The following is a 15,695-nucleotide window of genomic DNA, read 5'->3' as shown; positions in this document are numbered from 1 at the left end:
TCCGGACCGACTAGGCCGCCGCAAGTGTTTGTAGAACCCCGACTTCGAGTGCTTGAATTCGATTCGCAATATTTCAGATTGCATCTTCTACGTTCTTGCTTGTGTTCTCGGTACGCTTGCAGGGATTGAGCCTTCTTGGCGAGGTCAACCGCGCGACACGGTTGATAACCAACGGAGCTGTGGTGTAGTGATTGCAAGGGAGACGATCTGTTTGGGTCGAAGCCTTTGAATTATCAACGTCGAGTTCTCCACCCACCGACTTATCGCTACCTATCGGAAGATCAGGCCAACATTACTTATCACCTAGCATGGGCTCTCGCGGGGATGGGCGCAACGAATTGGGAGCCGTGGTCTGGGCGAGCGCGTTGAGCGCAAAGGGGAAGGTGAAGTGGTCCGTGGCTCTGCGCGCGCCTGCGTGTCAGCTGCCTTGTCGCGGGTGAGTCTTGGTCTGTGGTCTGATTTGGGGTTGAACGGGATCTGGCACGGCGTGTTCGTGGCCGCCTGAGCGGAGGCGTCCGTTAGGGAGATAAGGAAGCGTCCAAATTAGTTTAAGAAGCGGTCTTGCGATTTCCAAATTATCTTAAGATGCGGAGAAGTAAAGTGAGGGTAGAGACGGGGAGAATCTTTGATTTTAGATTGTTTGATCTTGTATAATATATGATAAAAATCGTTCAATTTTATTATAATTTATGTATTTTATGAGAATACAGATATAGATATCGGTATTACACGTGCCTTCTCTCCCGTTTTCCACTCTCCCCTACCCTCCGCCCTAAATCGACGCATAACCTCGGGTTTCCTGCCCCGCCTCGAACTCCTTCCAGGCGACCCCGAGTGGCTTGTCGTCAAGGCGGCACCACCGATTGTGTTCGCCGCGTCGGAACCGGGAACTCCTCGGCACCGACTCGTACCTCCTGCGTCGCTTAGCATTATCCGCAGTTAGGTTTGTGTTGCGGTGCTGACGATCGGCAGGCACGCATCAGTGATGGCGCTAATCGTGCCGTGCAGGCCTGGCGCAGATGGCCGGGCTAGGGCCGACGCAGCGCAGGTGTTTGTTGGAATGCCAACGTAGAGAATTCTTTTCCTTTTTTTGCGTAAGGCTACAGTGTGGCATAGCATAAGATTTAGTTTAGGTCAGCTCCTGCAGTGATATTTTTGCAAGTTTTTGTTAGGGTCGTCTGAAATACCAGAGTGGAGTCTATGTCTGTTGCCATTGATATTTTTGTTTTGTTGGGGAGAGGAGCTTGCTTCCAGGGGGCAGTGGGGTTAAACAGGATGCAATTTGAGCGAAATTATTACATTTGGGCCATTTGGCGGCGACATAAAATGACTTCCACAATTTTTTCTACCTGTAATTTTCAATCCTTATGTAATTATGTTACTAGCTGTCCCGTGTTAGGCTTTTAGCTCAATGCTGCTGACTTCCAGGGCCAAAGGATTCAACAGAGCTGAAATTTAGATGGATTCCGTTTGCAGGCTGGTAGTTCTTTCACCCCTGTGAACGACAACTGAACCATTATTCATAACTGTGCTTATCTGTGAACTTCTGTCTGACAGGTGCTCCACTCCATGCTGTTGTATTGGCTGGCCATTCCGCTCTATGCCTTCTCCAGGCTGAATATTTTCCTCAACTCTTCCGCCCCCACTTCCTTCTTCTGGTTCATTATTTTCACCATCTGTTCCATTTTCTTGTCGTGGCCCTGGCTCGACATATTCCTGCATGATTGTTGCTGAGTTTTCCTTTTTTTTGTAGAAATAAATAGTCAAAGCTATCAAAAGGGAAGAAGCTGAAGCTACTCCGGTGAGGATGAACAGTCCCTTAAAATTGGCAAGGGTGAGACTGCCTGAACCTGTTACAGTGCCCACGTTTTGGCAATTGTTTTGTTCCCCAATCCATTTTTTCTCAATTCGAATCATATTATCTCCTCCTGTTATGTTAAGGATTGCCCTTGAGAGGTCACCAATTATGCTATCTCTTTTAGCAAATGCCTGTGCAAGAAATGTATCCTTTTTATCAGTTCATATATACCAATAGTTGATCATTTCATATCCCAACAAATCTAAGAGCAAGTGAACATAAATTTTGGTACTGGCATGTTTCATTTAACAAGTTCAAGAAATCAGGGATGCTGTTATCATGCTTTGCCAAATTCAAACAATGAACGGTGAATCAATAATCCTTTGTAATTTCCCAAAAAAGAAAAAAGAGTTCTAATCTCCTATATGCATTCAATACCAGTCAAAGAATGAATAGTTCAATACCATCCTTAGTATTAAGGATACAATATTATTCGGAGCACAAAGTGTCAAGCTTTACTTTGATGGTATCATTTCAATAATCTAGCTATATCTTTGGTGTATTCGTTCATTTTTCTCTATATGTGTCGAGCATTGTGTTCAGTTCTAGAAACAAAAGTCCAAGATAATGGTGCCACAACTTTGTTGACTCCATATGGCTGAAAGTGATTAATGGTAATCTCATGTAGCCTAAAAGTACTAAACAACACATATAACATGTACTACTTATGAATGGTCAATGATATCCCGAGCCGTGGCCCCCTCGCCCCTCGGAAATCCATATTATCATTATAAATTAGTAATCCAACCATATGGCAGGTGTGGAAAAGGATTTCAGTTGTCGCCAACGGGGAGACTAACTGATTACTTTTTCTTGTGAGGAAGCAATTGATTAACTGATTTCCTTTAGAATTGCAGGGACACTATGCAAACCAAGCATATCAAACACAAGTGAACTTACATATCCAAAACCTGCACTTTTGTAAATTGGTCCAACCATCGTGTATCGTTCACAATGCTTTGCAAGAAATAGTTTGATATATGGAACTTCATGCACAAGGGCTGCAATACCACCATTGCTGCTTCCCCTAGAAAGCGCAATGTTGAATTCATCAGGTGTGTCATAGGGCTTGATCTTAGATCTGTCAAAACCGAGTTCTTCCAAAACTCCCTTGACATAAGAACCACGATGGTATCCTACACATTCTCCTCTTTTTAGGAGTTCATGAACATCTGTCACCGTTGGTTGAAGCTGTTGCACAGTGAGAATCGATGATAAATTGGCTGTATAACTTGATGTAAGTACCAGCAGAAAACACAGCCACACAATCAGTACTATCCTAGATAGAAAGCGTTCCACAATCTCTTCTGCAAAAGAGATGACAAAATAGTTTAGTTATTCTTCAGTCACCACAAATAAAAATTAAGAAACTACAACATACCTATCAAATTAAATTGTAATTTTCTAGATATCAAACTCATGGAGTCTTAATAACAATGTTTCTTGTAATTTAAGAACTATTGATCACCAATCATTGAGAGGAACATATCAGTAAATAAGTGCAATTGCACAAATCCGATTAGGATTACTTCAGGTCCATCAACATAAAATAGATTGTATTTATGTTCTTTCTGCTCATCTGATGTCACTCTATCTATTCCTGCATCTTTTAAACATCTTATGTTGAATAGCATGAACCCAAAATTCTTCCCTATCTACCCATAAATGGATCTTAGACATGAAATAATCAAATAAGAACTGTTTACATTTCAATGTACAGCAATGAACTAGATGCAAGCCCTTTGCCTAACAATTATGAAGCTTTGCTAGTTGCATCAAAATTGCACGATTACTTTCCATGCAGACCACGACTGGATATTATACTGTATTTTATCAAAAACATTGTAGGGAACAAATATATTGTGACAAGTGTACTCAACTCTCTCCAATAGAGAAAAAGATCATAATCCCGAGCTGTCTGAGAATTGGTCCACGAACATTCTCATTGTTCCCTAGAAGTTCCAGTGATAATAAAATAATACCCGTGTAGATAAAGATTGCAATTGTTGCAAACCACATGCCAGGTGTCAGTGGCTTCAAGAAAATCCATGTGTTCTTGTTGACACCATCCTGCACAGGAACAATCATTGCTATTCCTGATTCTGTGTATGGTATAGTGTAGTCGACATAGCATGTCCGGTTATACGTGATTGTGATATCTCCAATTGCTATATCATATTTCTGTATGATCATAAAAAGGAATTGCTTAGTTGAGTAATCCCCTTTTACTAAGAACACTAGAGTGCTTTTGATGGAAGGGCTATGGGGGAGATCTCCACAGCATAATTTTATAGAAAACCAAGTTCAAACAAACAATACATAGAAGAGAAACTCACCTACACTTACCTAAAGCAGAGTGGGGAGGAAGAGGAAAACAAAAGAAACAAGGAGGGAAAATTACAAAGAGTTGAGCCAGGCTAAAACCAAGCCTCTAATAGGGCTGTTAAATCTAATAGTATGAAGAGTCATTTCCTCTCTGAAGATGCGCCACCAAGCTCCATGAACCATATATTTAGTGTTGATGTCCATATCATCTAGGCCCATATTGGCCCATACTGTGACTACATATCCACACTAAGACTAATGGAGTAATTATCTTCCCCAAATCCCCAAGGTCAGTGACATGGTATCAGAACCATGGATTAGGGTTAGGGTTAAGGCTAATCAATTTTTTAACCCACCCACGATCCATTCACATCGCCATCCGTTGTTGTCATCTCTGGACGCCGTTCTTCATCAGGTCGCCCATCACGCTGTCCTTCATCAGGCTGCCGTGCGATGTCTTTTCATCGCCGCTATCACAGCTACCCTTCATCGCAGCTCGTCGCCACCTCTTCTACTGTCGCACGTCATGGCTCACCCTATTCAGGACCCACCCATCGCCGATCCACCGCCACACATCAAGTCACGGCCGTCGTTCCACGACTGCCTTCCCATCGTGGAGTAGTGCCGCCCGTCACGACATCTTCCTCCATCACCGCAGTTCGTCGTCGACCGCAATAGTTCGTTGTTAGCCCTGCGTCGTGCTGTTGCGCGGATCCTATTGGTGCGGCTCCTCGCCGTCCGCCGCCGCACATCGTGGTCCTCTTCGCCACGGAACCAAGCCGCCGCCCGTCCCCGCCATCGTGGAGACCCTCTTGAGTTCGCCCATAGTGGACTCGCCTGCAGTCGTCTACCTCTGCTGTTGGAGCTGCTTCGGTATCTGTTTTTTTTTTGCTCATGGTAGTGTTCTACTATAGGGTAACAGGGGACCCGATGTGCTATTGTTGGTAACTTCTTTATTGCACCACAAATTCTATTAGCACTTCAATCATGTTGCAGGTCACTCCAATTGTTATTAATATCACCCTTGATGGTCACAAGTATTGGGAGTGAGCATTTTCTATAGTGACTGCATTAAGGGGTTATGGTCTAGCTTTTCACTTAACTGAAGATCCACCCACACGTAAGTCTGATGGTACTAATGCCGCTGAAATCAAAACGTGGCAAATTAATGATGGAAAAGTGATGGCTTCCATTGTTAATAGTACTAAGCAATCTATGATTATGAGTCTTTCTAAGTTTAAGACAGCCAAGGTCATGTTGTCTTCTTTGCAACGGTGCTATGTTTAGGATAGTTGTGCTCTTTTGCACACTCTTATGCAACAAATTCATGTAATTGAACAAATTGATATGTCTATTGATGAGTACTACTCTGCTTTTGATCATTTGATGGGCCCTTTGATCTCCATGGTACCTTAGTGCACAGTAGAGTAATGTACAACACACACATTTATTGAAAAGTTTCTCACATATCTATTTGTCATGGGAGTAAGGGCAGAATTTGAGTCCATTCGTACACAGTTGCTTCACAATTCTTGTATTCCATGGCACAAGCACTCTCTGATTTAATTGCTGAAGAGACATGTCTCCAGTCTATGTCTGCTGCTCCTGTCAGTACCTTATAGTGTGCTGGCATCTTCTCAGAGGATCAGTGCACCTAGAGGTAGCTCCTCAGAGCCTTGTGAGCATTGCAAGAAGACTAGTCATCGTTCAGAAAATTGCTTTGCTCGACAACCAGAGAAGTTGGCTTAGTAGAAAATTGATTTGCTCAGCATCCAGAGAAGTTGGCTGAGAATCGTGCACGGCGTGTTGCTCGTGGTCGTGGTACAACTTCCACTTCTAGAGGCTTTGTGTCTGTTGCTGTTGCATCACCCGTCAGTGTTCCTCAGTCGTCTTGGGTTCTTGATTCAGGGGCTTTTTTTCATGTGACATTTGATCAGTCCCAATTAGTTGCTTGCAAGCCGGTCACTGATGGTGCTTCTATTTAAACAGATGATGATACATCTTGTCCTATCACTCACCAGGGTTCACTTTGCAATTCTCATTTTTTTGTACCCGATGTTTCTTTTGTACTTCAGTTGTCCATGAATCTTCTTTCAGTCAGTCAAGTTACCAACCAAAACTGCTTTGTTGGATTTGATGACTCATCTTGTTTTATTAAGGATCGTCGAAGTGGGACTGTGATTGGGACTGGCCATCGCCATAGAGGTACTCCTAGCCTCTACATTTTGGACACCTTGCGTCTTCCTTCTTCCGCTGCCTCTACGGCTCATGTGTCATCTGCTGCATCGTCATCCGCTTCTTCCTTGGCCAAGTGGCATTATCGTCTTGGTCATCTACGTGGATCTCGTTTGTCCACATTAATAAATAGAGGTCATTTAGGTCATACACCTATTGAGTCTTCTAGCTTTCATTTTAAGGGTTGCAAACTTGGAAAATAAATACAACTTCCATATTCCTCTAGTGTTTCTCATTTTGCTAGACCTTTTGATCTTAGTCATTCAAATGTATGGGATCATGTACCTTTTGCTACAAAGGGTAGTCATAAGTATTATCTTATTTTTATTGATGATCATTCTAGATATATTTGGATTTATTTCATGAAACATCGTTCCCGATTGCGTTCCATCTACTAGTCTTTTACTCGCATGATCCAACTCAGTTTTCTACTCCTATTAAAGTTTTTCGTTCTGACTCTGGTGCTGAATATTTATCCGATATTTTTCACCAGTTTTTGACCTCCGAGTATACTCTTGCTCAGCTCTTATGTCCTGACGCTCATGCTCAGAATGGTGTTGCTAAACGCAAACATCGCCATCTCATAGAGACTACCCGAACACTTCTAATTGCATCTTTTGTCCCCTCTCATTTCTGGGGCGAAGCTATTTCTACTGCTATTTATCTCATCAATCGACAACCATCATCCAACCTGTCTGACAAGTGCTGTGGTGAAGTACTAGTTGGTACTTCTAGCTATGGTCATCTTCGGGTGTTTGGATGTACGTGCTATGTTTTGCTTGCACTTCGTGAGCGGACTAAGTTGACTGCTCAGTCGGTTGAGTGTGTTTTTTTTAGGTATAGTCCTGAGCATAAAAGTTATTGTTGTAATGACTCTTCCTCTCGTCACATACGTATCTCTCGTGATGTGACCTTTGTCGAGGACTGTCCTTTCTTTTATAACCCTCATACTCAGCCCTCATATTCTCCCACAGAGTCCACGTCATTTCTGTATCTCCCTCCTATTTCATCCAGTGATGATGCCTCTACACTGCCCCCATTCGTTACACTCATTCCTGATCCTTCTACTTCCATCATACTCACTCCTGATGCACCTCCTGCACCTACTTCTGCTCTGCCTCCACCATCTAAATCACCCATCACACATGTATACACTCGTCGTCCCACTGATCCTACAGAGCTTCTGCCTAGTCCTACCTCCTCGGCTAGTCCTGATGCTTTTGTTTTTGATGAATTGGACAATTTTGATGAGACACATGCTATTTCTGATGAGTCACATGTTGGTCCAAGATATAATCTACGGGATTGTACTACTATTGAGCCTCCAGACAAGTTCGATTTTCCATGTGTGAGTGCTATTATTGATGAGCCATCCACTTATCAGGAAGCTTCTACTATTCCGGAATGGTAGCTTGCTATGTCTAAGGAGTTTGCTTCCTTTGATTGTACAAGCACTTGGGATATTGTTCCATTATCATCACATGTAGTACCTATTACATGTAAATAGGTGTTCAAAATTAAGACCAAGTCAGGTGGTTCCATTGAGAGATATAAAGCTCGCCTTGTTGCCAGAGGTTTTCAACAGACTCAGGGACGTGATTATGATGAGACATTTGCTCCTGTTGCTCACATGACTATTGTTTGTACTCTGATTGCATCAGCTGCTATTTATTCTTGGACTATCTCTCATATGGATGTTAAGAATGTTGGTGTTAATGCTCCTTCTAGACATGTTTGTCATCTTCGTTGTGCTTTATGGTCTTAAACATGTTTCTCGTTCTTGGTTTGAGCGTTTTGTCTCTGTGATACGATTTGGGCCCTCTCAGTTATTTCTTAGGGATTGAGGTTTTACATTCTGCCAAGGGATATTACCTTTCTCAGTCTAAATACATACAAGATCTTATTTCTCGTTCTGGCATTATTGATAACCAGACAACTGCAACACCTATGGATCTTTACTTGTAGCTTCGTCCTACTGATGATACACCTCTTGAGGATCCCTCTTGATATAGGTATATTGTGGGCAACCTTGTTTATCTCACTGTTACCAGGCCTAACATTGCCCATGCAGTCCATATTTTGGGGCGGTTTGTGAGTGCTCCTACTTCGGTTTATTTTGGCAATTTACTTTGTGTGCTGAGATACTTAAGGGGGACATCATCGCAGCGTTTGTTCTATGCTCATGATAGTCCGCTTCAGCTTCATGCTTACTCGGACTCTACTTGCGCTAGCGACCCGACAGGTCGTCGTTCTGTCACTTGTTATTGCATTCTTAGTTCTTCTCCTCTTACATGGAAGTCCAAAAAGTAGGCAGTTGTATCTCGGTTCAGTACAGAGGCAGAACTTCGAGCACTTGTCACTACCACTTCTGAGATTATATGGCTTCGATGGTTGTTAGCTAATTTTGGTATTTCTTGTGATGACCCTACACCTTTTCTCTGTGATAATACTGAAGCTATACAGATTGCTAGTAATCCTGTGAAGTATGAACTTACAAAGCATATTGGTGTTAAGGCCTCCTTTACCCGGTCTCATTGTCAAAAAACAATTGTTCTTTAGTTGTGCCATCTGAACTGCAAGTTGCAGATTTCTTCACTAAAGCACAAACTCGGAAGCAGTATTGGCTTCATTTGATCCGCCTTGAGTTTGAGGGGGGGGGGGGGGTGTTAAGACCCATAACGCCCATATCATCTAGGCCCATATTGGCCCATACTGTGACTATATATCCACATCAAGAGTAATGGAGTAATTTTCTTCCCAAAATCCCCAAGGTCAGTAACGACTATAGTGCTTGCAGACTAGTTGTAAGGAAGTGAACATGCATTGGTAATTAAGAGTAGCAGCTACTAAATAGTTGCACCATATATTTTTTTGCATGTTAAGTAATTTCCCATGTTATCTTCTCTCAAAAAATGGAGCCTTTTATTGGTGTTACAGTTTATAATTGTGTGACAGGTGTTATGCTGCTAATATATGAATATTGAAGAACTAAAAACTACGGAATAATAATTGCTATACTGAAATTGTGAAGCATGATGGCTGTGGCGATACAGAATGAAAAAGGGAAGAATGCTGGAGGTATGTACTACATCTTTTGCCTTTCAACATATTAGATAGCTTATGTGTTGCTAAGGATTGATATGAACCCTTCATGGCATCAACTTCTACATCTACAAGCTTACTGAAATAGCATATACTCAAGAAGTCAAGTCCTAAATTTTTCCATACCTTAAGATATACTTGATATACAAAATCATCATAGCTCCTGCTACCCATATCCTCTGTACTGCCAAATGCCACGTATTCATAAGGAAGTCTCTTTACTGCCTCTTCAAATACATCAACTGAAAGGCCCCTTGCTGTAGTTGCACCGGTGCTGTGAGCCTTCTCGACCTTTATAAATTCTGGATATCCACTTGTGCGAACACCAACTTGAAGTTTCTTCCCACTTACAGGAATCTCAAAGCCTCGGGGTACCTCTATGGAGTCTCCTGGCCAGATCACAGGATTTAGATCAGGCATTGTGCCTGAATGCGCAGTTGTTAATCTTGTTTGAACTAATTGTCTTGAAATTCCATTTTGTACAGTCCAAACTCCAATTTCTCTCCCTCCTTTCCCAACTACATTTATTATTCTAAATGTTGAAACTTCCAGTTGCCTATATCGAAGGTCAAAGTTGCCACTTAAGCCTCTTAAGTTGGTCTGCAATATAGCATTTAAGAGTTCTGGACCATTACTGGAAGTTTCCAAGTCTTCCAACCTTGTGGATTTTTTTGTGACTGGCGGATTTCGGGATCTGGCATTAGGAAGCCCAACCTTTTCTGCAGCTTGTGCTACTGCCCAGATTGTATCATATCCCCATAATCCAAAGGTGCTTAGTTTTAATGGCTGATCAGTTGGGTTGTCATTTTGGAACCTCATGTTCCATCTTGCGGTGAAGTTGTTGAGTTCTTTTGATTTAGGAACATAAAATTCAACACCCAATGCACCATTCATTGATTCCACGACAGAAGGATTGAGTGATTCTATGAGACTGGTTACTCCATCTGTCATGATCCATACATACCCTTTGGTCATCATGCCTATTTCTTTAGCCTTTATGAAGAGGAGGGAGGCCAAGATGGATGACATATGCACAATGAATACCCTTGTTTCCATAGTCATCAACCTAAAAAGTTCTTGGGTAATTTGCTCACTTTTTGCTGACAGCGGGATCACACTTCTGTAAGGAACACGAGCATCAATTACTTGGAGGGCATCAACAAAGTATGGTATAATATCTCTTCCATAGTCCGTGTCTTCGTAGATAGGAACCACCTCTCTCCATCCATAGGCCTTAATTAGGGAGGCAATGCTAGTCACTTGTGCGGAATCATTTAATGTTGCACGCACAAAATATGGAAGACTGCTAGAAAAAAGTGATGGACTAGTTGCCGTGAAGGAAATGATTGGGACTTGACTTTTATTTCCAAGATCTGATATAAATACAGCCTGCGAAGATTTCTGAGGACCAATTATGGCTTCTACTTTATAATTCACAAGTAGGTCAATGGCTGTAGAATTGCATAAAAAATAATCTTTGGTTAAAGACTGCGCGTAGAATGAAATCTATACTATGCAAAAACTATCAACTGCATGGATTCAAAATTTTGAAAATAGCATTGAAGCTAATAATGCTAAACTTAAGAGTTATGCAGAATTGTAAGGTGAAGAAGTCTTCAAACTGTACTCAACTATTGATGCAACAAACTTATTGATGTAGTCCAATAGTTGGAGTGGCTGTTTTCGGAACCAAATTAATTCTTCTAATATTACCAGATTCTCTTGCAAACCCCATATACTCAATAGAATTAATTATAGACAAAGATCCATGGTAAAAATTGTCATCCTCATATTGTAGTGTCTGATAGCCCCTATATATTTTCTCAGTGCAGAGAATGATTAGTTATTTTTATCTGTGCACTCTACAAATCCTGCATTATATGAAACTGCAATGGTATTGATGCTGCTAATAGCAAAATAATGGACATTACAAAAGTAGTTCTTGACTTCTTATCTATGCTGTTTCCAGCTCACTCATGGTAAATGGTAGACATGAAGTTCACCTCTGACATATTAGGATCAGCTAAAAATGATCATGTCATTTTGATATTGTCTACTAGTGGTGTAACACGAATCCTTTCTAATTTTACCTGTTGAGTAGTGATTATGTTTCATTCGATGGATTTTTATTGCTTTTTCCACAACAACCACTACACTGTGGATCTGTGATTTGGCCCAAGTTCTAAATGCCAGATTTGTTCAGATGTTTGAGATTATGTGACGTGCCATAGTCTTTACCCCTTCTGTTTGCCGCCAACGGGTTTGCATAATATAGCTGGTCTTCTGATGTAAAACGGAAAACAGAAATCTTTTTACCTTTTTATTATGCTTTTGATTCCTTCTGTTATTAGTTTCACATTGTGTTAAAAAAAACTTTATGATTATATTATTGCTACAGCTCTTCTGCATCCGTGCTGACTACTAACTATTAACCACCTATTTGTATCGATGTGCATCAATTGAGCATCGATGTGCAGAGCAACTGCAGCAGTATACAAGATCATCACTAAAGAAGAGCAATTGACACAGAAGAAGAAGCGGATGCAATGCAATGCACCCATGAAGAGTTTGAGACATCTACCTTCAGATGCAGCCTGTACATCATCACTCTTGGAATCCCTGATGTGGAGAACCAGCCTTGTACTATAGTTTCGATGAGCTGCATGGGAATCATCCATAGCCAATGAAATGCTGGTTCGTGCTATTTTGCCTACCAAGCTACCCAGGTCAAGGATCACCCCAACATGAAGCTCCTTCAAGCCTCCTCTGGTTGCGTTTTGAGCGGCAGCATAGTTGAACAACATCAAGAAGAAGAGGACGGATCGAAGCGCTATCTCCATCTCTTGAGGCTTTAGCTGGCAGTACAGTTTGCAGTATCTTCGCACCCGTGCATCCACTTATAAGCTACAGCCTGAGCAGTCTTCTTCTGGTGCAGCAGCCAGCCAACCTGCATTTTTTTTCAGTGAAGTCCTGAGCTCGCCCACAGTTTGCAGTGTGGGATGTGACCCGAAGTTACCAAGCAATCACTTGGAGAAGTGTTGAAGAAGCAGCTGAGGTTCGTGCATCCAATCCCAGCCTTTTGACTCTCTATATGTTGCCCAGCCCAGTTATCGTTTTCGGCATCACGTGTTGACTTGATCGATCTATCGTCAGTTCACTGTATTTGTTAAATGGTTCCTCTTGATATTTGTTATATTATCGACATAGTTAATATTGTCTGGGGGCATTTGACATTTGTTTTTGGAGAAAATTGAGCACAATATTCATCTTCAGCTTATGACTTGAGCTGAAGAACTGTCGCTTGATGTCAACGCTGCGTGGCTACCGATCCTGTTAATCCGGCTGATGCTGTGGAATGTCAAGGAAATGTCTCGTGACGTCAAACAACTTTCTTCCACACTTCCGAAAGGAATCCCTCTTCCTTATTTTTCAGCTATAATTGGAAGGCGACATCTCAGTGGAATGGGGCAGCCCGGTCAATGCATCATCCAGTCAGTAACTGGGGCGTTTGGTTCGAGGAATCAATTTGTTCTAGATGGTATTATGGTGCTAACATCATTTCACAATTTTAGCTTATGAGATTATGGTCGCACTATTTATCATATTTAATTATTTATATAAAAATAAGTTTATGATAAATGGTGTGGCAATTCACTCGTCAGAGTTCAAACCAGACAAGTGAGATATGTCTGGAGCTAAGATCAGGTGATTGGTGTCATCATCCTGTTCAATTAAGAAGTTATTAATGCCATGGCTGTAAAAAATCTGCTTTGAACTAACCATTACATGCAAGGAAAAAAAACGCATCTTTAGTGATTTTTGAATTTTGAGAGCTGCCAAGCCCATGAGAGCACAAAATTGAGGAGTTTTTTATTTTTATATTTTTCTAACCTAAATAATTAAATAAATATACCTGGACGAAAATATTTACAAGAATAGATGTGTTAGTCCGTAGTCCATCGAGCCTTGCGGTTAGCCCCATGGATGAACAGTACCTTGTCGGTACAAAATAGTGGCTTTTTGTTTTTCAAAAATTCTAAAATTGTGCGTGTTTCATAATTTATTTGGAACTCATTTTAATTGAATTCATCTAAAAAACTTATGTAGAATTTGAACTAAAATTCTTCAAGAAAGCATACTTTATAACTTCTAACAATTGTTAGAGACTCAAATAAATTTCTACAAATCTAGAAAAATTCATTAATATTCTTCTTATATGATGGAATAATTTCTAAAATTATTTATAGTCCTAGGTTATATGGTGAAAAAGTGAGTTACTTTGTAATGCTCTATTTATATATATTTTTATCATTTCATGTGATATTATTCTTTTAATTTAATTTGAATTCAAACATATACAGCCCTTGACTGCGCTAGAAGTTTTGTTCATAACTCTATTTTTTTCCTCCCATCTTTTTTGTACAAAGTTAAGTCGTGTGGTCACTTCGTGTCTAAGTCTGATTCACGGCAGATGTGTTGTTATTTCATGCTTAAAGCTTTATCGTGTTGTCACTTAATGTCTAAAGTGTGAGTCGCGATAGAGATACTTTGCTAGTAGTAAAGTGTTGTCATGTCATGTTTAAAGTTGAGTCGTGTAGCCACTTCATGTCTAAAGCCTGACTCATGACAGAGGTGGGTGTGGTTGCAGCAGTGTGTATTTGCAATTGATGTTGTGAACGACTATATAAGATAATATTGAACTGCGTATATTATCCCTGCCCCCAAACACAAGTCGAAGTAAAAGAGATGACAAGTTTTGGTATGCCTACGTTTGCTATACCATCGCCATTATGCAAGTGTGGTACTGCATGCGAAATGAAGACATCCTATGAGCTCGAAACCTATGGAAGGAGATTCTTCCAGTATTCAAACATTGATCTTTCATCCGTGTGTCATGGGGTTTAAACATTGATCCTTTGTTCGTGTGCCATGACCATGTTGTTTGTAATTGAATAAATTGTAGCATGTTATGTAACGTCGTATTTTGTTTGCACGCATACTAGTGGTAGGGTTACTAATACGAATGGTTTTGATGTAAACAGTACTCCCGGCGCAGTTAAGGGGTCTATATGTTTGAATTCGATATTTTTCTTTCTTATTTTGAGACAGAATTTAAGCTCAAGGAAGATTTGCTAAATATTCTTTATAGCAGCCAACGGCACCGCTACGTTTCTAGATAAAATTGAATTAAAAGAAGAATATCATATGAAATGATAAAAATGCATATAAATAGAGTATTATAAAGTAACTCACTTTTTCATCATATAACCTAGACCTACATATAATTTTAGAAATTATTTCATCACATAAGAAGAATATTAGTGAATTTTTTCAAATTCTTAAAAATTTATTTTAGTCCCTAACAATTGTTTGAAGTTATAAAGTAGACTTTCTTGGAGAATTTTAGTTTAAATTCTACATAGTATTTTTGAATAAATTCAATTAAAATGGGTTGCAAATGGATTATAAAATAAAAAAAATTAGAATTTTTGAAGCAACATAAGATCATTGTTTTGTATAGACAAAGTATGACGAAAAAATTGATAATAAACAGTACTCCGGTCGAGTACTTCACCCATGGGCTAACCGCCCTCTGATGAGCGATAAGGGTGCACTGCTTACCACCCGTCTAACCGCTCTATAAGAGAGCATCTATTCTTATAAATATTTTCATCCAGTATATTTATTTAATTATTTATATTAAAAAAATAAGAATAAAAAAGCTCCAAAATTGAGCGCACGGAGCTGGAAGAGTTTTAGGCCATGGGCCCCATGATATTGTAGAGGGAGCATGGGTCGGGCTAGAAATCGTCTGGGACGGAGCTCACTGCACGGGCCCGGAAGCCCTCATAACGTGCTTGCCATCTTTTCGGGCCCCGGACGAAGGAATGGGATGGGCCATAGAGGATTGAGGAGTGGCGAAAGAAACGTGGCCTCTGGGCTGGGTATGATGGGCCGGGCTGAGATTTATTTTGGGCGCTTCCATTATTTCCTCATGTACCTTCAATGTCTGCACCTGCCGCCGGCGACATATTTAAGAGTTACTACGCCGCCGGCGACATATTTAAGAGTTACTACGCCGGCGCCACCGCGATGGCGCGGGAGGGAGGACTCATCGGGTTACTACGCCGGCAGCGCGCGGCGGAAAGGTACGAGGCTTACCGAGTTCGGAAGA

The 15,695-nt window shown here is 40.9% G+C and overlaps 1 protein-coding gene across 1 annotated transcript; it reads right to left on the bottom strand.

The window, feature by feature from the left end:
• Positions 1-1,455: 1,455 nt before the first annotated feature.
• LOC133901423 (glutamate receptor 2.8-like) lies at positions 1,456-12,360 on the bottom strand. The gene is made up of 5 exons (XM_062342798.1): positions 12,102-12,360; positions 9,647-10,971; positions 3,739-4,039; positions 2,720-3,165; positions 1,456-2,007 (listed from the first exon to the last, which is right to left on the bottom strand). Exons 1-5 carry the CDS (start codon positions 12,358-12,360, stop codon positions 1,456-1,458), a joined length of 2,883 nt encoding a protein of 960 aa, XP_062198782.1.
• Positions 12,361-15,695: the final 3,335 nt, after the last annotated feature.

Source organism: Phragmites australis, chromosome 20 (assembly GCF_958298935.1).
Source record: "Phragmites australis chromosome 20, lpPhrAust1.1, whole genome shotgun sequence".
Lineage (NCBI taxonomy): Eukaryota > Viridiplantae > Streptophyta > Magnoliopsida > Poales > Poaceae > Phragmites > Phragmites australis.
Note: the sequence above shows the minus strand (reverse complement) of the source record. Positions and strands in the feature narration are given on the sequence as shown.

What these genes read in the sequence shown, in the direction of transcription:
- LOC133901423 (XM_062342798.1), bottom strand. Translation starts at nt 12,360, where the DNA reads ATGGAGATAGCGCTTCGATCCGTCCTCTTCTTCTTGATGTTGTTCAAC. An exon ending in CTTTTTCTCTATTGGAGAGA is followed by an intron (nt 3,166 to 3,738) that starts GTTGAGTACACT and finishes TCTCTTTTGCAG; the next exon opens with AAGAGATTGTGGAACGCTTT. An exon ending in ATATGCTTGGTTTGCATAGT is followed by an intron (nt 2,008 to 2,719) that starts GTCCCTGCAATT and finishes ACTGATAAAAAG; the next exon opens with GATACATTTCTTGCACAGGC.